The 22,517-nt window shown below is 39.7% G+C and overlaps 1 protein-coding gene across 2 annotated transcripts in view; it reads right to left on the bottom strand.

The window, feature by feature from the left end:
• The window catches only part of ITGB3 (integrin subunit beta 3), an 86,580-nt gene extending 64,277 nt beyond the window's left edge, over nt 1-22,303 (bottom strand). The window contains exons 1-2 of one of the 2 annotated variants that reach the window (XM_074224409.1): nt 21,957-22,303; nt 2,836-2,921 (exon numbers count right to left, since the gene is read on the bottom strand). In XM_074224409.1, coding sequence (XP_074080510.1) covers nt 2,836-2,921; nt 21,957-22,107 — 237 coding nt within the window. In that variant the 5' untranslated portion in view covers nt 22,108-22,303. The remainder of the gene's footprint in view (nt 1-2,835; nt 2,922-21,956) is intronic. The other variant, XM_074224408.1, reaches the window with a different exon arrangement.
• Nucleotides 22,304-22,517: the final 214 nt, after the last annotated feature.

The raw sequence follows: 22,517 nt of genomic DNA, 5'->3' as shown, positions 1-22,517 counted from the left end.
GTTTATTGATAGTCATATTTTTTGCTAAACCACAGAATTTCTAGTACTCCCATTTCTACTTTCCAAGGGAATGTCTTGGCTGGTCTCCTGATTGGCTCCCACATAAACATATCCATCTCCTCATCCTCCACTTACAGATATAGGCACTCAACATTTCCTAGCCACAAGCACAAAATTTGCCAGGCTTTCCCTGGTGTGCTACATTGGAATCCTTTAAAAATAGTTTCTTTAACTAAGGATCACATCTTCCATTTCTTCAGTAGAAACTCCCCCATACAGGGATCATGTCCACTTACAACGGTAGTGGTGGTGGGATTAAGAAGGGGATGAGGCTGCAAAAGATAAGTTCTTTTTCCTAGATATTTAGTCCTTAGGGATAAGGTCTAGCTTTGTGTTTTCATGGATATAAGAAAGTGAAGAGTCAGAGAACTCCCTCTACCACTGCAGGTGCTTTCTGCACCTTACTATCTTAGAAAACTGTCCAGAGCACTGAAAGGTTAAGTGATTTGTCCAGTGTCATACATGGTCAGAATGGGTCTTGAATGCAGAATTTCCTGGCTTTGAGACCATTTCTCTATGTTCTTTATCTCTCTACCTTGGGTCCTTAACTGTTTCTATTTTCTTCTTATTTTGGGCAGAGGGGAAGGGAACAGATTTTGGCTGTTCCTTTGGGAATGATCTTATATTTCTATTATTGTTACTTCTAACAGAAACCTCACCCTCTCCAATTGCTATCCAATTTGAAATCTCCCCTTCAACTTCAGAAAAACCTAAAAAGATTTGCATGAACTGATGCTGAGGGAAGTGAGCAGAACCAGAAGAACATTGCACACATGAACAGCAACACTGCATGATGTTCAACTATGATGGACTTGCTCATCTCAGCAGTACAATAATCAAAGATAATTCAAAAGAACTTGTGATGGAAAATACCATCCACATCCAGAGAAGGAACCATGGAGTCTCAATGCAGACCAAAGCTTACTATTTTAAATTTTTTTAATTTGTTATATGTTTTATGTTTGTTCCCCACCCATGTTTTTCCTTTTTGTTCCGATTCTTCTTTCACAACATGATTAATATGGAAATATGCTATATATATTCATAATCCATATTAGAATGCTCTCTCTCAGGGAGAAGGGGAAGAGAGGAAGAAAAATGTGAAACTCAAAACCTAACAAAAATGGTGTTGAAAACTATCTTTGCTAGTAGTTGGAAAAAACAAATTAATTTTTAAAAAGAAAGAAAGAAATCTCCTCCCCTTCCCTGTCTCTTCCTTCTCATTCCATTATGAGAGGCATTTGAAAAATAGAATGCAAAATCCTCAAAAGAAAACCCAAGAAAGGTTGAATGAAGGCCAGAGAGGAGGAGGGAGATTGAAATGGGAAATAGAAAAGAGCCACTTGAGACACAGAGGGATGAAAGGGAATGGGGGAGAAGCCTGGGGGTAGGGGGTAGGGAAGACAAGGCAAGGCAGGGCAGGGATGGAGAAAAAAGGATTGTTCCCACCAGAAAAAGTTTCACTGGCTCAGCTAAGACAATGTGACCCAGAGGAGTTATATCTCAGAGCAGGACTCCGGCAGACAAACATTGAGGCCAAACCAGCAGGAAAAACCAAATACTGCTGACCCAGCTGACCTCTTACTTTGAGATAAATACAAACTCCCTTCTTCTGGCTCCCTAGTCAGACCTAATAAGATTTTCTTTTTTTACAAACTCAAAAGAGTTCAGTCACCATTTGGGCATCAGGAATCCTTCATTAGAGAATGAAGGAAAGAAAAGGAGGTGACAAGTCTGATTTGGGTGGTTAGAAAGTCTTGTTGGAAAATGTAACTGGAATTTGGAGGGGGGGGGGGGTAGTTCCAGTTCTTGGAGAGAAGATGGAAAGCTCAGAGTCCTTATGGGAGTAGTTTCAAAAGGTCAAAAGGAAAGAGCCTTCAAGGAACCATTAGTCCTGGTCCTCATTTTTGAGATGAGGATAATGACAGAAAAAAACTTAGGCCACATGAGAGTAAGTACCAAAATTAATCAGTGAACTTTTCAATCAATAAAGATTCATTAAATACCTCCTAGGGGTCAAGCTAAGAGCAGGAATCCAGATTTGAGTTTGGATCTTCTGATGTCAAACCCAGTTTGCTTTCTGCTAGATGCAGTTCACCATCAAAGAAAATGAGTTGGAATCCTATCAATCCTACATCACAGGTCTTGTGTATTGCTCCATGATTTAGAATTGTTAGCTTCTTCTTACCACTACAAGTCTCTGTGTCCCTATCATAAAGGAACATTCACCCCCTCAGATATGTTGATATTCTGAGATCTTACACCACAGACCTACCTAGACTAGACCCTCTCACTACTCAAGCCATAGACACTTTGACTCAGCATTTCTCTCAGACTAAACATCACCCCATTTGTGGAAACATTTGTGGAAGATTTCTTCTGCTTGCATTTCTCATTCTTGGGATTTCTGTAGATAAGCAGATCTATCTCCAAATGCCCCCCCCTTTATCCTCCTCTATCGTATGGGATCCCATGGCATTCCTTTATTTGTCTCCATATTTCTGCTCCCAAAAGAAAGTCACCAAAGAGAGAAAGGGACCACTGCCCATTTGCAGCCAATGCCAGGATATTCAGGTGGAGCAAAATATACAGTCTAGAGATTGATTCCTAGAGTTTGTGGTTCTTCCCCAGGGCAGCTGTATAGAACCTAATTAGAGTCTCCACTTTCTCCCACACCAACATGAGCAGAATTCTCCCTAGCCTTCTATAAAACAAGGGGCTGAGCCTGTAGACATCTCCTTGAATGAGAATTAGTTAAACATGGCTGTTTCTTACCTCATCTGAGCACCAGGCACATAAGGGGCTTACAGCAAGGCACTGCTGGCAGGAACTCACCCCCCGGGTGGTACAGACATTGGCCCCTGGAAAAAAGATACAAAGGGATTAGAGAGTAGTCGGGATCTACTTCACTCTGTTTGAATTTCCAGAGATATAGATCATCCTTTTCTTCCCTAAACACACACACACACACACACACACCCCTTGCCTACACATAAGTACTTCCACCTAATCCAAAATTAACTAAATAAACATGACTAGACTTTGAATCAAACATTTATTAAGCATCCACTATATACAACAGTAGTTTAATGCATAGAATACCAGGCCTGGATTCAATATTCTTCTTCCTGAGTTCAGATCTGGCCTCAAGACATTTCCTAGCTGTGTGATCCTGGGCAAATCACTTAACTATGTTTGCCTCAGTTTCCTTACCTGTCAAATGAGCTGGAGAAGAAAATGGTAAACTGCTCTAGTATCTTTGCCAAGAAAACCCCAAAATGGGTTCATGAAGAAACAGCTATTGAAAATAACTGAATAGCAACAAAACAACACCATATATCACAAAAATTTATAATAACCAGAAGAGTAGAGTAGAAGGAAGTGATGAATGAACAGAATTACAAAAGGAGAGGAAATGAGACCTCTTCAAGGATCATGGAACTTGGAACTAAACCCTATAAGCCTATCTGGTCCACCCCCTCATTTTATAGATGAAGAAACTGAGGCCTAGAGAGGTTAATTGATTTTTGGTATGGTAGAAAGAACTTCCACCTAGGTGGAAGTCTTGACTCTATAAACATATCATTTATTAGTTGTATGATATTGAGGAAGCCACTGTTATTTCATTGGGTCTCAGTTTCCATCATTAAAAATAAGGAAATGCCTGCCTCCACAGGGTCACCATAGCATAGTGTATATAGAGAGAGGTCACTTTTAAAGTCCAAAAGGCCTGGGTTCAGGACTTACCTCACTGAGTTTTTGTAACCAAAAAAGAGATTTAATGTCTCCATCCCAAGCAGGCTCTAAGTTGCAGACATGTAAGTAGTTGTTGGGGGAAATCTCTAGATTAGAATTTCCAATAGAGACAAAATCAGAGGTACAAAAAAATTATATGGAATAAAATAAAATACAATAAAAATAAGCAAACCTGTCCTGTCTACCACACAGGACTGTTATGGAGATCAAATAAAATAATGTTGCAAAGAGCTTTATAAATGAAAAATGGGAAGCTGAAATTATTATTTTTACTGTTAACTCCTCTACATTCCAGTTGGTGACACACCCAATGCAGCCACAACCTTTGCACCTGCTTAGTTATCCACTGCCGAAAACCTACACTTTTCAACAGACCCTAAAATCTGTGTTTCAGAAGAACTGAAGGCCAAACAGTGCTGGAAGGAAGATGTAGGACCTCCTGGAACCCTCTCAAGCATCCTCCCTTTTCCTTTTCCCTAGAATTTGGGTCAACTCTTCCAAAGTTAGATTCCACAATAAAGCTCTGCAGAAAGCCAAGAAACACTAAGGACAAGGGAAAGGAGTGGGACAGTCAAATTAGGCCTGGAAATACTCAGATGAAGGGCAAAAACACTGAGACTTGGTTTATTCAAAAAAATCCCCTTCTTCAATTTAGATCAGCTTCCCAGGCTGCTCCCCCCCCACCTCCAAATTCTCATAGTATTTGCCTGGACCTCTCGCCTGCCCATATCTCAATCTCCAGCAAACCAAAGTTATTTGTGTACTTGATCTTCTCTTACTACCTCCAGTATAGATTGTATGCTCTTTAGGAGCAGTACCTGGGCTATATCTAGCTTTGTATATAGAGGGACTAGAACTATGCATTACACTAAGTAGACACTTAATTGGTGTGTTGAATCAAACCAGGTTCTTCCAAGCAACTCTCCTTTTTCCTTTTTAAGAGAGATTTAGCTCTTTTGTCTCAATGCAGAACTCTACTGAGCAATGAAGACAAGAATCATCAGTGCCAACCACTTTTCAGAGTCAAGTTTCTGAAACTGGTTATTTAAGTAGTCCCTTGCCCTCCCTCTTAGGAGGAATTTACCTGGATGTTGACATATTTTCCCAGTGACTCCTATAGTTCTTTGGTGGTCCATTTTACTAGAAAATTATGAAATTCCCTCTTCCCACACATGAGCACATTTAAGGACATTAGCAGGGAGATGAAATAGAAAGCTAAACAAGGAGAATTGAATTCCACTAACTAGATGAATGACCCAGAATAAGTCACTTCCCATATCTGGGTCTAATGTTGCTCATCTGTAAGATGAAGAGTTCAGGCTAAAATATATTGTGGTCTCTACCAGTTGTAATATTGTGTAACTCTAGGATTTGAAACCCCAATCTCTGGAACCCAGCTCCCTCTCTCTGACATCTAACATATGATTTTCTATCTAATAAATGAAATTGCAGTTAATAAGTTGGTGTCAAACTCAAAGAAAAGCATATGGTATCATATATGTATTAATAGTTCTATATAGTTCTACTTCTTGTGATCCACACTTTCAATAAGACACTCAATCTGCCATGTTGGGTTCCCTAATAAGTAGTCCCTAACTCAAATTCTAAAGGGTCACAACCTATGTATACTTCTTTCCCTCATTAGCCCCCACTATCAGTCTTCCCCCAGGAAATGCAACGGATCAAATCAAAGACATAATAAAACATTTTCTCCACCACCACCACAACCAACAACAAACCTGGAGCACACTCTCCTATGAAAGTGGTTATAGAATAAAATGGTAATGAAGCACATACAGGTGGGCAATTGTAACTTAAATCTCTACTACAATAGGACCTTAATGTCCTTTCTCCTTTTGTGGAGTCTTCATGGAACCCTACCTTGAGTATAGTCCTTCTGATCTTGCCACTGTATTCTGATGACTCTAGAGAAAAGTTGGGCCATTTTCTGTCTCAATTCTTACCTCGCCTTTAATCAATTAATGGGAATGGCCTCAGACAAATTAAGGCCTGGAAAAGACCTTAATTTAGAAAGACCAAAGTCACTCACCCACTGCATCCTGAAGCCATTGCCAGTTTTCTTGACCTTTGTTTTGTCACTGGACTCTGGAGGAGAGAGCAAAGCTAACAACTTAGCACAGGTCTGCCTCACTTAAATCCCATTTATGTACACCTCAACACATCACTCTCATGATGTCAGTGGATCTCTTCAGGAAGGACAAACAACACCAGCCCTTCAACTAGGCAGGTTAATCAGGTGGATTCCTGGGATCTGAGCCTCTCTGCAACTCATTTCTCAACTTCCAGGGCAATTTTCTCTTGAATCCATAGTCAGTTCTCAGATGCCAGAAGTCACACTCACAAAAGGTGTTTCCTCTGTCTGGTCTCTCTGACTCATCGTATCTATTCATACCATATTGCAGAGTATATACTTCTGGTCCATCAAATGTAGCTCAAACTCTTTCAAACTGTTTGACTCATTTTTTTAAGGGCCATCAGTCACATGGCAAATTCTCACCTGGCCAATGACATTATCCCTTGTGTTTAAAAAAAGGAACAACTTTTCGATTTTTGTAAAGGGATACAAGGTGTAAATTTTCAGTATAAGCACCTCTACCCTGGAAATTAGCAGATTTCAAATCATTGATTTATTGTTTTAATTGATTAAATTAATTTTTATTTAAAAATACAATTAAATTCTTAAATTTAAGAATTAATTAAATCTTATGGAGGAAACCAACTACTTAAGAAAATGATGGAAAAATGTTAATAATGCAGATCAAATATAAGAGCTCTTGATCAACATAAAAAATCTGAGAAGTGGGTCCTATTCTTACCCTTGTTTTACAGCTGAAAAAACTGAGGCAGAGAGTGACTAAGTGAATTACCCAAGTCACACACCTAGTAAGATATCTGGTTTTGAATTCAGGTCTTCCTGACTCCAGGACTAGTACTCTATCTACTGTTATCACCTAGCTGTCTGTACACAGTTCTTAAACAATCCAGAATTAAACATTCTTACACAAAGATCCAGACTATAGCTAGCAGGCCCAGAAATTACATTTACCCTCAAATACACAATTAGGCATAACAGAGTCAGAAACCATAAACATAAGAGTGCACGTCCATACAGGATGAATCTGAAACCAGGCTTGTCCAGCCAACAGTCCAGTCAACTGACTTTGACTCATGTGGTCACTTTCCCCACCCTCCTCCCACTCTACCTTTAACCAGCTGTGGAAATAAACACCTCCACCCACCCCTTGTCCTCAGGGGAGGGGCAGAAAGATTGACTTGGGCTAAATTAGCTGAGGCCCCTGACCCCTTTTCTACTCCCTTTATGGAAGTGTTCATAGGAACCTGCAATTAGGAATAATCAGAAGGATGTAGCAATAGTTAGGAGGGGGCAGGGGAACAAAGATTGGGACCAAAATTCCTACTAAAACCATTTATTGCCAATTTCCTATTCTGTACTTCTGACTGACCAGTTTCAAGAAACATGAACAATCTTTTTCCCTGATCTCTTGGGTTTATTGATTTCAGATTTCTTGAGATTGGCTTAATCTGATAGAAACTTGGTCTTTGGAGAGTTATGCTAGTGGTTCCTCAGAATACTTCATTCTCTTAAAATTAATCATAGATTTATTTTATGTCACTAAAAGGAAATTAAATGTTTCCCTTCATTTTACCCCTCAGGTTCTGAAACAAAGAGAAAAGAGTTGTTTAATCAAACCTGGGTTCTAATTCTAACTCTTGACATTCATTAGTTCATCGTTTAACTTTTCTAATTTACTCATCTGGAAAAAAAAATGTATATAATATCAATAGTGCTTATTCACTGGGTTATCATGAGGATCAAAAGAAATAACAAATTTAAAGTACTTTGCAAATCTTAAATCACTATATATATGTCAGATATTATTATTGTTATTATTATTATTAACTAGGCCTGCCCAAATCCTGCTCTGACCAAGAGAGTAGAAGTGAGAACTTTTAAAACTGTAAGATTTGCTTCTCTTTCAGCTGAGAACTATTAATTCATGAAAGATCTCTGGACTGAAGCCCATGATGATTCAATTAAGTCCTCTGAGATTTCCTTCTCCAAAATGTGTGGAAGGCTTTGTTTCCCAGTTCCACCCATTCACATCCCTCCTCTTGCTCTCTAGGACCCAGCCTCACCCCAGCCAAAGACTTGTATCTCTCTTCCCAAAGACCTCATTTGAAGGAACAATTTGAAAAGCCCTTTTCCTTCTTATAATCCCCCTCTCCTTTGACAAGTCAAACTCAGGAAAAAGAAGCAAGATGAGTTGTTTTTATTATATGCTCTTCTAGAGTCCCAAACCCCGACAGGTGGTCTGAATCTCTGGGCCACCAATTCCATAGAGACCCTGGACAAAGGTGGGTGAATCCCTGCTTCCTTAAAATCCCACTTCTGTGGGAGGCTTTCCTGATCCTCCTTAATTCTGGTGCCCTCCCACTGTTGATTACTTCCAATTCATCACAGCATTCTGTGCTGTGTTCCCTAATAGACTGAGAGATCCTAGGATTAAATTTAACTTTCTTTATATACCTGTGTTAAGGACAATGTCTGGTATATAGTGGACACTTAATAAATGCTTACTGATGGCTGACTTCTCCCAAGGTAGAAGGATCAAATTTCTCATCTGGATTACAAGTTTTGGAGTGAGAAAGTTTAGCCTAGGAAAATGGGTGAATCCAGAATGGAAATAGATTGCAACAAAGAAGAGAGGACCACAAAGGAGACAGTGAGAGGATAATCCAAACAATATTACCAAAAAGTATTTCCACATATAATGGCTGTAGTTAATCAAACATAAATATTCACCAAGGGTGGAAAAAATAGTGGGAATAGGGAAGATATAAGACAAAGAGGAATGAAAGGAGAATGAGGGGATCCAGCATGAGGTAAAAATGCAAAAATGAAGGACATTTCACAAGAGGCATTGTCCCAGCATAACAAGTCAGCCTTCCTATGATAGGAAATGTTCATCAACATCTATGGAGCATTCCCTATGGTTGAGCCAAATTGGAACTGGAAGTCATTTAAAGGGAAGTGATGCAGGTTTTCTTGTTTGAGTGATTACACTGCAAGACAACAGCAATCTTTGTTGTCATTTGCCAGAGAGTAGATCAGGGAAGCAACTGGCCCAAGTCTTGGATTGGATCCCAGCTCAGCCGCTGACCCTAGACAGGTCACCTCCTGTGCAGATGAATGACAGGTCAGGATATGAATGATTTTTCATTAAGATCACTTGACCCAATGAACCAATGCTGAGAATGAGCTAAATGACTAAGCAGACTGATAGATATTAACTGAACTTTTGATCTCATTTTCCTTAGTAGGAAAGATATTACCATCCCCACTTTACAGATGAGAAGATTAAGGCTCAGAGAGATTAGGTAACTTTCCATGATCATACAAAGTAATAAGTGGTGAAAGAGGGACCCAAAGCATGCATCTTATGGTCCCTAATTCAGGATATTTTAATTGCATGAGTCTTCCCCCACTGTGGATCTTCCATGTGACCAGAATCATGATCCTTCTTGTTTTCTAGGTTTGTCTTGTTTTCTAGGTTTGAAGAGAAGTGAATTTCAATTTATGGTAAGGAAAGTCTTCATAATCATTAGGAATGTCCAAAAGTGAAATAGATTACCTTGGGAAGTAGTTAGTTTCCTCCATAAGATTTATAGCAAAAGATATATGAACACTAGCTGTGTGTCAGAGAGATTTTCAGTCAAATTCAGGCAGGTTGGCCTCTGAGGATCATTCCAATAGATACAGATGAGGAAAGAAAGGTAAACAGAGGTTGAGAGACTTGTCTAAAGTCATACAGCTGGTAAATAGATTTCATCGTCTATGCCTTCTCACCCAATGAAAATCTAATTTGTTGAATGAATAAGCATTAATTAAGCATATAATATTGATAAGCAGAGGATTAAACAATGGGATCACAATTAGAAAAGTAAGAAAAGTTCTGCCATCATTGAGATCACATTCTAATGGAGGAGAAAACACATATAAGAAGAATCTGCAGCAGGGTGGATGGCAAAGTCTGGGTATTCTTAGAATGTAGAAATAGCTAAAAGGGTAAATGCTAAAACCCTTAGAGTCAAGATGGTAAGATTTGGAAATTCAGAGCATTTTAATAGTAATGAAAATGGCAAGGCTTTAAGCTCATTCCTAAATCTCTCAGAAAGTCAAAGTCACTTAGAATCTTGATACTAAAGAAGAAATTTCTTTCTCTGAAGTGGTGGCATGTCTTCAAATCTATACTATTCACAACTGTAGTTATGTGAAATATTATTATTGATTCGAGTCCAGTGGAATTATGCAGTGAAAATTTGAATAATTTGAATACTTTGGAAGATTCAATCAGATACAACCAAACCAATTCAACAACAGCAACAACAATTTAATACCTATTGGTGACTTGATTAGTCATCTCCTCTTTCTATTTCAAAGGGGGATAGTTGACTCTAAAGGCAGTCTCATACACTCTATTTCAGAGATACCACTTCTATAGGGGTGTCCCCTAGGAAGACTGAGAATAAAAATAAATAATAAAAACAATAACTAGCACATATGTAGTTCCTACTATGTGTAGAGACTGTGCTAAGAACTTTATAAATAATTATCTCATTTTATCCTCAAAACAATCCTGAGAGGTAAGTGTTAATTTTTTCTCCCATTTTATAGTTGAGGAAACTGAGGCATACAGAGTTGAGTGACTTGTCCAGGGTCACACAGCTAGCAAGTGTTTGAGACTGGATTTGAACCCAAGTCTTTCTAACTCCAGGCCTAGCACTCTATCTACTTCAACATCTTATTGCTATTGGTTAGTTGTTCCAGTTGTGTCTGACTCTTCCTGAGACCATTTGGGGTTTTCTTGGCAGAGATATTGGAGCGGTTTGCCATTTTCTTCTCTAGTTCATTTCACAGATGAGAAAATCAAGGCAAAGTTTAGTGACTTGTGAAGGGTCACACCACTAGTAAGCAGTATTTGAACTCAGGTCTTCCTGACTCCAGGTCCAGCACTAACTGCCTACCTACCTGCCCAATAAGCACCAAAATATTTATAGTACCACTATGAACTGAAAAAAAAAAGCAAATAGCAATCAAATTGGGGAATGACTAAACATATCATGGTTCATGAATGTAATGAAAAATGACTATCATAAGAAATGATGAATGTGAAGTCCCAAAGAAATATGGGAGGATTTATATGAACTGACAGAATAAAGTAAACAGAAACAAGAAACTCTATATATTCTTGCATAAATTAAATTTGAGGAGGACAACAGTATGTGGTCAAGTACCATGTGTAACCAATTAGGTTTAAAAACATAAATGGAAAGAATAACAAATAAAACTGAATGTTGAGTAATGTTAATAACTATTCTTAACACTAGAGAAGGGGGCAGACATGGACAAGGGGAATAAAGTATATACTATTAGAGTGGATTGACTAGTTGGTTCAGCTGTACTACTTTTTTCCTTTTAAAAAATTGTTACAAAGACGGGGACAGCTAGATGGTTCAGTGGATAGGGTACCAGCCCTAGAGTTAGAAGGATCTGAGTTCAAATTCAGCCTCAGCCACTTGATACATATTACCTGTGTGACCCTGGTTAAATAACTTGCTCACTTAACCCAAATTGCCTCACCCCCAAAAAAAAATGTTTCAAGGGATGGTTTATTAGCAATGAATGAAAGAACATTCATTAAGCACTTATCATGTGATAACTACTGTAGTAAGTCCAAAGGTCATAAATAAAAACCTCTAAGACCAAAACCAAACAGACAAACCTCAAAGACTATCCCTGACTGCTAGGAGCTTACTTTCTTTTTTTTTCTTTCTCCCCCCCCCCCCCCCCCCCCGCCCCTGCAAGGCAATGGGGTTAAATGGCTTGGCCAAGGCCAGCTAGGTAATTATTAAGTGTCTGAGGCCGGATTTGAACTCAGGTACTCCTGACTCCAGGGCAAGTGCTCTATCCATTGTACCACCTAGCTGCCCCCCAGAGCTTACTTTCTAATGGGAGAAATGACATATATGGATAAGTGATAGCCAGGGAAGGGGCACTTAAGCTCAAAAAGTTTAGGGGTAAGGGAATAAACATCTATATAGTGTCTACCATGTTCAATATGACCAGAAATTTCCATGGTCCTTATCACCTTTTAAAAAAAAAAGAAAGAAGGCAGAAATAAACATGTTTTACATGACTACACATGTATAATCTATATCAGATTGCTTGCCTTCTCAATAAAAGGAAAGAGGAAGGAAGAGAATATGGATATAACAAAGTACCTGAGACAAATAAAATGAAAATTAAATGTTAAAAAAAGAAACAATATAGTGTTATAGGATAAATTTAGTGGGATTGTGAGCAGAGGGACTTGGTCAGAGGATATAGGCTATTCCTCTTACTACCTACATGAAAATGAATGAGTCTTGTATGCACCTCAGTTTCCCCCCTCTGTAAAATGAGAAAATTGGATCAGATAGTTTTTAAGATCTCATCCAGTTCACCTCTAATGAAAGCGATTGTGAAAAGTTAATAACAAGAACAACTTTGCCTAGCTTTGGGGGGGGGGGGGTACAAACAAGCCCTTGCATGGTACTGTCTCTGCCCTCTAAAATTTATTTCTTATCACAAAGTTCTTGTTGCCTTGACCTAATTATGGTTCTGCAGCATTGTGATTATTGCTCCTAATTGGTTTAGAATGCTGTCAAATCTTCCTAATGTGTTAACAATACTTGTTCCACCCTACAGTATGAGTTATTTATATGCTTTAGCATAGCCCAATGTGGCTGGTTTTTGAGGAATTCTGACCATCCAAATGTTATTCATTCTTGACAGAGATACTAGAATGATTTGCAATTTCCATCTTCAACTTATTTTGCTGATAAGAAAACTGAGACAAACAGGACTAAACAACTTGTCCAGGGTCACACAGCTAGTGAGTATCTGAGGCTAAATTTAAATTCAGGAAAGAAGTTTTCCTAATACAGGCAAATACTCTAATTGTGACTTTTAGGCTCCAATAAATACTTTAACTTTTTAGTGCCTCCCTTCTGATTATATAGACCACAGCCCCTCCCACCTTTGGCAAGGATATATATGAATTGGTGACCAAAGTCCTTTTAAGGACTGGTCATTACCAGTCCTTCAAAAACTTAAAAAGACATGCTGTCAAAGAACAGATGGAGAGCTTTTCCACCTTCATTGGATCCTTTCAGATCTCCATAGGAGAAAGTCTTTACAGAATAACCAAACAGAAATGTTCTAATGTTTCAAAAGGATAAGCAAAGTTCATGAAAAGTTTCATTGTAAATCAGATAATACCAAATATAAAGTCATTGATATAGCTACCAAAAAAAAAAAATCTAAGTCAGAGTCAGCACCAAGTCCTGGGCAGTTCTTCCAGTATTTCCTCTAACCAAGTCTTGTCCTCCTGATGTCCTCCCTCCAAACCTAACTTTCCATTTCTGTAACTAGTTCACCTCCTGACCTGATCTCACATCTATGTTGTGAATCGAGAAGTTGTCAAAAATAATCCATTCTGCCTTCCTTTTTGTCTAAGCATTCACTTGGAAATGAAGCTCTCAGAGCCAAATTTATTTATTTATTTTTAGAAACCTTAGAGTCTCAAAATATTTTTTTCCTTAGAAGCATCTGGTCCAGAAGAATGTGACTCACTGCCTTTCACCATTAATTCCTAATTGGTCCCAGAAAGAGAGAACATGTAAGTATATCTTCAATATACTTAAATCTCTAGTTGTTTAGCCCTATTCAACACCTTGGAAAACTCAATTGGGAATCTTAGGATCCCAAAGAAGGACCTCAAGAGACATATAACAATTACTTGCCTTTAGTCAAGTAAAATCCAAACTAACTTCACCAAATGGTCTCAGCAGATTTTTCCAGTGGATTGGTCATCTTGACTGTCATTCCTTACTACACACAAATTCAATTTTGAAATAAGACATATGCAATGAATCATGGGTAGGAGAGATGCAAATTTCCCATTTTGTGCGATTAGGATGGCACTGGATGTATCATAGATTTAAAACAGGAAGGAATTCACCAAGGAGTCCAACCTCCTCATTTTGTGGACGAGGTAGCTGAAGCTAAGAGATGTCAGAAGATTAAATGCCTAATGTCAAACAGATAGTAACTGGTAGAGTCAGGATTAGAACCAAAGTGGCTTGACTGAAGTACAGGTTCTGCCTTCTATATACCATTTTCTACTTTTTGTTGTTGTTCAGTTATGTTGGACTCTTTGTGACCCATTTGGAGTTTTCTGGACAAAGATACTAGAATGCTTTTGCCATAGCCCTTCTCCAGTTCATTTTACAGATGAAAAACTTGAGGTAAACAGGATTAAGTAATTTGCCTAGGTTCACACAGCTAGAGGTGTCTAAGGCTGAATTTGAACTCAAGTCCTCCTGATTCCAGGGAAGTACTTTATCCACTGGGCCACCTAGTTGCCCCACCATATGCTACTAAATTGTATCAAATAGAAACAGATGCCTACAGAATGTATATTAGTCAAATAAGCTGCAGGTTAACATTATCTGTGGTATATTGTATTTTATTTTGTTAGACATTTCTCAATTACATCTTAACCTGGGTTGGCCTTGGGAGTGGTTCCCAATGGTTCCCAATTTAGTGATATTTAATATCCAATAGTAGATCATAGGGTTTAGAGCTTAAAGAGACTTTTTAAGATTATGTAATTCAGCTCCATCATTTTTACAGATGGGGAAACTGAGAGGTGTTAAGTAGTTTGGTCAAAAAAACACACAAATATTAAGCAACTTAAACTCAAATTCAAATCCAGATCTTTCAGTATTTTTTCCACTATGCCATATTGTCTCTCAGGGACTACTTGCTGCAGAATACACTTAAGGAGGTAGCTAGATGGTAGAGTAAATAAAGCACCAGCCCTGAAATCAAGATGACCTAAGATCAAATCTCATTATTATCTGTGTGACTTTGGGCGAGTCACTCAAAATAAAGTGTCTTAAATAAAAAGTGTCTTAAAATAAAAGAAAAAATAGTGGGGTGGGGTGTGATGAGGACATCTCTAGAAGTAAATGAACACAGAGGAAAGAGGTCATTTTTACAAAATTTCACTTGGGAATCTGAAACATAAACTTGGCTGGCATGGGAAAGCCAGAAGAATCCAACTGTGTCATTTCCCAGTCCGCCTCCCCTAGTGTCTTGACCTCCACTGAGCCATCTACTCAGTGAGGAAGCTGGCCAAATTTCAAAAGAAAGAAGATGAGTTGAAAAACCGCACCAGTTCTGTGGGCAGAGAGGAGGTTTGACTGGCTTATCCCTGAAACTGTCCACTCTCTTTCCCCTGGATAATTATCTGTCTGCTGATTCATGAGCTGTGGTTCTTGTGGGTGCTCTTCCTGGCTTTTCCTGAAAACAAGGGCAGGAGGATAAGCACAACTGAGAATGGGTGATAACTAGAGGCCCTGGAGGGGGTGAGGGGTTAAAGAGGAGGGAATTTCAATTGGAAAAGTCCAAAGGCATAGTCAAACTTCCTTTTCTATTCATTCTCTCACATTTTTCTTTAACATTTGTCTTCAGGGACCCTCCCTTCTCACTGGTTGGAGAAGAGAAAGACTACCTAGCCTGTCAAACCCCCAGGAGGGAGAGGTGATGACCTTCATAGTGACCTTGGGAATTATACCAGTGCTTGATGCCTGAAAAGCCCACAGTTCTAATATAGAGACCATCTTCATTGGGGAAATATTCTGACATATTTAGGATGCTTTGTCTCTCCCTAGGATGTCTAAAGCTGCATACCCAAACAGAGATATTCCAGTGTTTCACAAAAATAAGCAAATTCATGAAAAGTTTCATTGCAATTCAGATAATAGCAAACATAAACTTATTTTTCCTTTAGATTTGCAAGATTCTTTAAGAAGCATGTTATCTAACTCTAAGTTTCTGCCTCACCTCTAGCCAATTGATAAAGGAGACTAAAGATGGGGATGGAAAGACAAGCATGATGTATTGGTAGAGCTGTGGAATGACACAACATTCTAGAAAGGAACTTCGAGTTATTAAAGTAGCTAAAAAAAATTTTCAGGCAGGAAGAACCCTTTTAACGAGAGATTCCATTGCTAGAAGTTGCTAACAAAAAGAAAGGTTCTATATATATGCCAAAGTATTTTTATCAGTACCTTTAGTAGTAGAAAAAAAACTGAAGTAAAATAGATATCCATCAACTGGGGAATGGCTAAACAAACTGGCACATGAATGTAATGGAATATTACTGTGCTATAAGAAATGACAAGCATAGCTGAAATGTCTGAACAATCAAGAATAATAATACAATACTTGTTCTACTCTCCTTGGATAAGGGCTAAGAGGCTATCCAATCCATCATCCTTGTTTTACAGATGAGGCATTCTAGGACCAGGAAAGTTAAATGACTTGTCCAAGGTCACATGAATCTGTATCCTCAGACTCCAAATCCCTGTGGTATAGGGGAAAGAATGATAGATTTGAAGTCAGGGGAACTGGCTGTGAGTCTTAGGTCTGCCATTTATTGCTTTATGTGATGTTGGACAAGTCACGCTAGAAGTCAATTTTCTTGACTGCAAAAAAGAGAGAATTAGATTATAAGGCCTCTAAGTCTTCCATCCCCTAGTCTATTTATGATTCCTAAAAGATTTAAAGTTCACCACAGAAATGTAAGTTTTCCTCATTATGGATATTGTTGTTCAATCATTTCAGTCATATTCAACTGAGTGACCCCATTTGGGATTTTCTTGGCAGAGACAGTGGAGTGGTTTGCCATTTCTTTCTCCAGTTCATATTCCAGATGAAGAACCAGAGGCAGACCCAGTTAGGTAACTTGCCTAGAATCACACAACCAGTGTCTGAGAGCAGATTTGAACCCAGGATAAATCTTCCTGACTTCAGACCCGGTGCTCTATCAACTGGGTCATCTAACTGCCCTCTGATTATTACCACTATACTAATAATTATAGATTATAAAATAATTATTGAATTATGAAAAATATTCCATTTTATATGTGAAACTTCCCAACTTTCTTTACCTCCCCACTCCTGATCCTCATTCTTCCTTCTCTAAGCAACTTAAGTATCTCCTCCCTTTCCCATCTCTTTTTCCTTCCCATCCCCCCAGCAAAGATTAGATCACTTTGACCAACAAGGTGACAGTATCTCTAGGAGGTCACAACCAGACCTAAATCTTCTCTGGTTCCCCAGGATTCCAGATGGATCAGAACAGTTATGGGCTTTACTGCTACAGTTTCAGTTATTGCTTGGTTGATCTGAGGAGAGACCATAACAAATCTCAAATCCAAGACTCTTTCAGATCCAAAGTAACCTACCAGGGCTACCTAACCAGGGTAGTGTGAGAGCCATTGCTATATTTTCATCATGAACATTTATACCTTGGAAATGAGCAAATGCTATAAATTTGGGGTTGTTTTATTGATTGTCTAGACTTAAAATTATGGAGAAAATGTTAACATTATACTTAAAAGTACATTGTGCATTTTTTTTCAAAATTGGTCTTTAAATATTTACCAGCACACCACTGGACCTAAGCCTTGCTGCACATATTCTAAGGAACCTCTGTTTCCCCACCTCTCCAGTCCAGATCTACCCTGGAGGCAGAGAAATGGCTATTCCTCAGGCTAAGATCAATTCAGCATTAGATTACAGGTCCCAATACTGGGCACACCAAGAATCTATTCTGCAATTGAAGAAACTCTATCCCAATGTCCTCCAATCTGTGGTATGGCAATAACTAACTTAGTTTAAAACAGGTAAAGGATTCAGGAACAGGATGCAAATGAATTAACATACTTTGCAACTACTTCCACAAGCTTTGTATGTATTCTACTGGGTTCCTTCAAAAGTTCATAAAAAGGGGTCACCAAAGAAGCCTCCCTGAACTTTTTAACTCACTACTCATGAGAAAGAGACCCTTCAACAGATGATTGTACCTCAAACAGAGCTCCTAATGGCTTTACATACTCAAGATTTAGGCTTATCTGGAAATCAAGCACTCAAAATTCATTAAGTTCTCACTAAGCTCCAGCCAGTGGACAAGGCAATGGAACTACAAAGACAAAAATAAAATAGTCCTTGCCCTCAAGGATCTTATAGTCAGTCTCCTGAGGAAGATGACATGACATGCACATCAGTATGTGATAACACAATTCTATAATGTGTATTGCTGGAGAGATTGAAGTTGATGGATCTCTAGAGCCTGACATTTCTGAGCTATAGGTTCAGTCAATAGGGTGTCTTCAGCATTAATATAGTTAACTCTTAGGAGAGAACTGAGACATTTGATTGCTTAAGGAGGAGCAAACTCTTCATACCAGAGAATAAATCTGAATTATTATGGTATCAAAGGATAAAATATGTTGATAATTTTCAATACTATATATATACATATATATGTGTATATATATATATATATATATATATATATATATAAATGATGCATTTCTAAATGTCTAACTTTTTCTGTGTTGTCTGTTGGCCTTTGCATGTCATCTGTAGCTTCTGCAAAACTCCCAAAATATTCCTATTTAATTTCTTATGCCAAAACATGATATGGGAACTTCAACAGGGAAAGTCATGATGTAGAACAGATAATTGTAATCAGAATTATTTATGTTGATGGGAACAAGACCAGGCATGTGAAGAGCCCTTACACTTCCAGTCTGGGTGAGATAGGAAAACTTAGACATTAAAAAATATATATATGCAAGGTATGTACATATATATTACTATAGAAGATAAATTTTTCAGGATAAATATACAAGGAGCAAAGTGGGTATAATGAAAGGCTTTAAGTAATAATGTCATTTAAACAGACTTTTAAAGAAGATTCTAATAGGTAGAGGTGAATGTGGGAATGCATTCCAGACATATGGGACAGGTCAGGAGATGAGAAATGAAGTGTCAAATGTCAGAACAGAAAATGTGGCTGGACTCTAGCATTGTGGAGGACTAAATACTAAGGTTGAAAAGCTAAATTGGTCTTCCAAATTGAATAAAAGGAGTTTATATTTGATTTTAGAGTTAATAGGGAGCCATTCAATTTACTAAGCATGGTAGTGATTTGACCACTGTTATATATTTGGGAATATCACTCTGGCATTTGTATAGAGGAAAGAATAAAGAGGGGGAAAAGAGGAAAAAGGAGCAATAATTAGTAAACTATTATAATAGGCCAAGCAAGAGGTGATGGGGGCTTAGACTCATTGCCCTAAGAGTAGAGAAAAATGAAGTGAGAGAAATTGTGAAGGTAAAAATGACAAGATTTGGTGCAAGTTGAGGAAAAATGAGGTGGCAAAATAATGCCAAGGCAGTAAATGCAGAGGAAATACAGATACAAAGAAAGACAAAAACAATTCCTGTTCTCAAGGAACTTGAATTCTAATGGGAGAAACACCTGGTACACAAAAAAGGTAAATGCAAGATATTCACAGTGATTGGAAAAGGGAACCTTAGAAGCAAAGACATCTGTGGAGATTAGGAAAGAACACCTATTGATGTGCTGCTTGAGCTGTGTCTTGAAGAAAGTCAGGGAATCCTATCTGAGGAGGGAGAGTATTTCAGGCTTGGAAAAAGTCAGTATTAGATGTGAGAAAGAGTAAATAGGTGGCCCAGTGAATAGAGCACCAGCCCTGGAGTCAGGAGGACATGAGTTCAAATTCAACCTCAGACACTTAAAAATTCCATAACTGTGTGACCTTGGGCAAGTCACTTGCCTTGCAGAAACCAAAAAAAAAAAAAAGAGGAAATAGCACAGGATAACTGGATCATCAAGTCTGTAGAGGGGAGAAGAACATAAGAATGGAAAGGTGGGGAGGGGTCAAGTTGTGAAGAACTTTAAATGCCAAAGACTTTCTTCTGATCTATAGGTAATAGGAAGCCAGAGGAGTTTACTGAAACCGAAGTGACATTGTCATGCCTAAACCTTGGGAAAATCACCTTGACAACAGTAGGGACAATAAACTAGAGGGGAAGATTCATGAGACAGGTTGAACAATTAGATGGTTATTGCAATAGTTCAGGGGAGAGATAATAAACAAACTGATAGCAATACAAGTAGAGAAAAGGGGACCAGTCCCAAGACTGGTGGCATCTTCATCAGAAGCAGAAAAGTTTGTGAAAGGTTTGAAAAGAAAGAAAATGAGTTGTTTTGAACATTTTAATTATGAGATTCTCTATTTAACCATTTTACTTACCTGATTTTTATGGGACAGTGATATGGTGAACAGTATAAGTAGGAAAATGAATGGCACTTATAATTTATTGTTTGTAATTCATAAATGTATATAATAATTATATATTATATTTGGCATATATAGATAATTATAAATAATAAAGTGCTTTGCAAACCTTAGAACATCTAAGTAAATGTCAGCTATTAGTAATAGCCTCACAATACAACTTAAATACTTCCTCCAAATAGCCTCCTGGAGAATCTCCTTCCTGGGCAATAATGCCTTCTTGGGTAACAATATCCACTCTCTGCCCTCACACACTTTATGTTTTAACTTCCTAATAAATATATGCTCTAATATTGTGGGTTCCAGTTATCTGCCTTTATCTTATCCCCTCCTAGACTATTAGCTCCCTTATCTTTCTCCCCATAGTGTCTAATGATGTTCTACAGTGCACACAGTAGATACTGGTTGGCTGATTAAGTTTTTCAACTTTTCAGTCCCCAGAGCATGTAAATTCCATAATAAATAAAAATAAAATCCCTAGAGAGCAATATTCAGATAACTCTTGGTTGTTTTAACCTACAACCAATTTTTTCAGCCTCTCTAACAAGGAAAATCCCGAAAAGGAGCAACTGAAGCCCTCTCCAGCATTCCAACTTCCCACTCCCCTCAAAGGATGCCCATGATCTTTCAGGGACTTAGATGTGTGTATCCCTGTGGACTCATCAGCCAGAGTGTGAACTCACCAGTCAGACTCTAGCTCATCCAGGGTGGATCAGGAGGAAAGTAAGAAGCCCCCAGAGTGGCCCCTTCGGCCTCCCTGATGAGGGCATAAATGGAACTATGTGCTTGCAGTCTGAAGACGGGTTGACTACAAGATTTAAGGAGAGAAGGACTGGACTAAGAAAAGGCTCCTGTAAGTCCTATATCCCATTACAGCACTTTTCCTGTATCCTGGACCTACACTCTCTGTATCAGGGTCACTGCTCCCAGATCAGACCTAATTTAAAGAAAGCTGAACCCCAGTCCTGTCTAGAGTTCTAACTTCTGTGAGAGTACCATTACAGCAAGCCCACAGCATCCACTGACACCTGGGAAGCCAAAGTCTCCTCAACACCCCTAGCAACAGTGATCCCCACGTGTGTGTGTGGGGAGAGAGAGAGAGAGAGAGAGAGAGAGAGAGAGAGAGAGAGAGAGAGAGAGAGAGAGAGGAAGAAGAAGAAGGAGGAGGAGGAGGAGGAGGAGGAGGAGAGGAGAGAGGAGAGGAGAGGAAAGGAGAGGAGAGAAGGGAAGAAAGAAGAGAAGAGAAGAGAAGAGAAGAGAAGAGAAGAGAAGAGAAGAGAAGAGAAGAGAAGAGAAGAGAAGAGAAGAGAAGAGAGAGAAAGAAAAGAGAGAAGAGAAAGAAGAGAGGAGAAGAAAAGAGAAGAGAAGAGAAGAGAAGAGAAGAGAAGAGAAGAGAAGAGAAGAGAAGAGAAGAGAAGAGAAGAGAAGAGAAGAGAAGAGAAGAGAAGAGAAGAGAAGAGAAGAGAGAGAAGAGAAGAGAAGAGAAGAGAAGAGAAGAGAGGCTAGAAAGGAAGGGAGGGAGAAGAGAGTTTTCTAGTGGAAAACCGAAATAAAAAAGATAACAGTCAAAGATCCACACATCCCAGTGAGCTGAAGTCACCAGTCCCTGCACCGACTGACACCCAGCGGCCCCGCTATCGGGGAAGGGTCCGAGGCAGGAGCTGCCCTCCGGAGTCAAACGGGACCCTGGGGCGGCTCGGTTCCGGAGCGCTCCCCGGGACTGCGCAGACGCCCCGGGCCAGGCCGGGCCGGGCCGGGGTCTCCCCAGCCGGGAGAGCCCCGGAATCCGCGGGCGGGCGGCTGTCACTCACCCTGGCCGCCGGCCGCCAGCGCCCCGAGCGCGCCCAGCAGCAGCAGCGCCCGGCAGAGCCCCGGCGCTCCCATTCCCGGCTCCTCTGCCATCATCTCCTCCGGCTCCTCTGCCATCTCCGGCTCCTCTGCCATCTCCGGCTCCTCTGCCATCTCCGGCGCTCTCTCCCTCCGACCTCCGCGCGATCCCCGCGCCTGCAGGAGGAGGGTGGGGACGGGTGGAGGGCTGGGCCGCGGGCGGGGGAAGGCGTGAGCCTCGGGATCCCTCCCTTCACTCCAGGCGCCAGCCCAGAAAAGCGAGAGCTGGGGGGCGGTTCTTATCACCTTGGGGCTGCGGCCAGCTCCCCTTCTTTAATCCGGCCAATCCGGCCTCCTCGCTCGGGAGCCGGAGAGACCTAACCCTTCCACACCCCCTTTTCCGCACCCCCCAGTCCCCCAAGGAGTACCAGGTCAGCACAGCCAGCCCTTAGGAAGAAGATGAAGAGGGAGACGGGAAGGGGTGAGAGGCCGGGCTGGACCTACCCTAGGCAAAGGGGAGCCGAGGACTGAAACCGTTAGTCCCT

The sequence above is a fragment of the Macrotis lagotis genome, chromosome 2 (assembly GCF_037893015.1).
Source record: "Macrotis lagotis isolate mMagLag1 chromosome 2, bilby.v1.9.chrom.fasta, whole genome shotgun sequence".
In the NCBI taxonomy this organism is placed as follows: Eukaryota; Metazoa; Chordata; class Mammalia; order Peramelemorphia; family Peramelidae; genus Macrotis; species Macrotis lagotis.
This window is presented reverse-complemented; position numbering and strand designations above follow the sequence as displayed.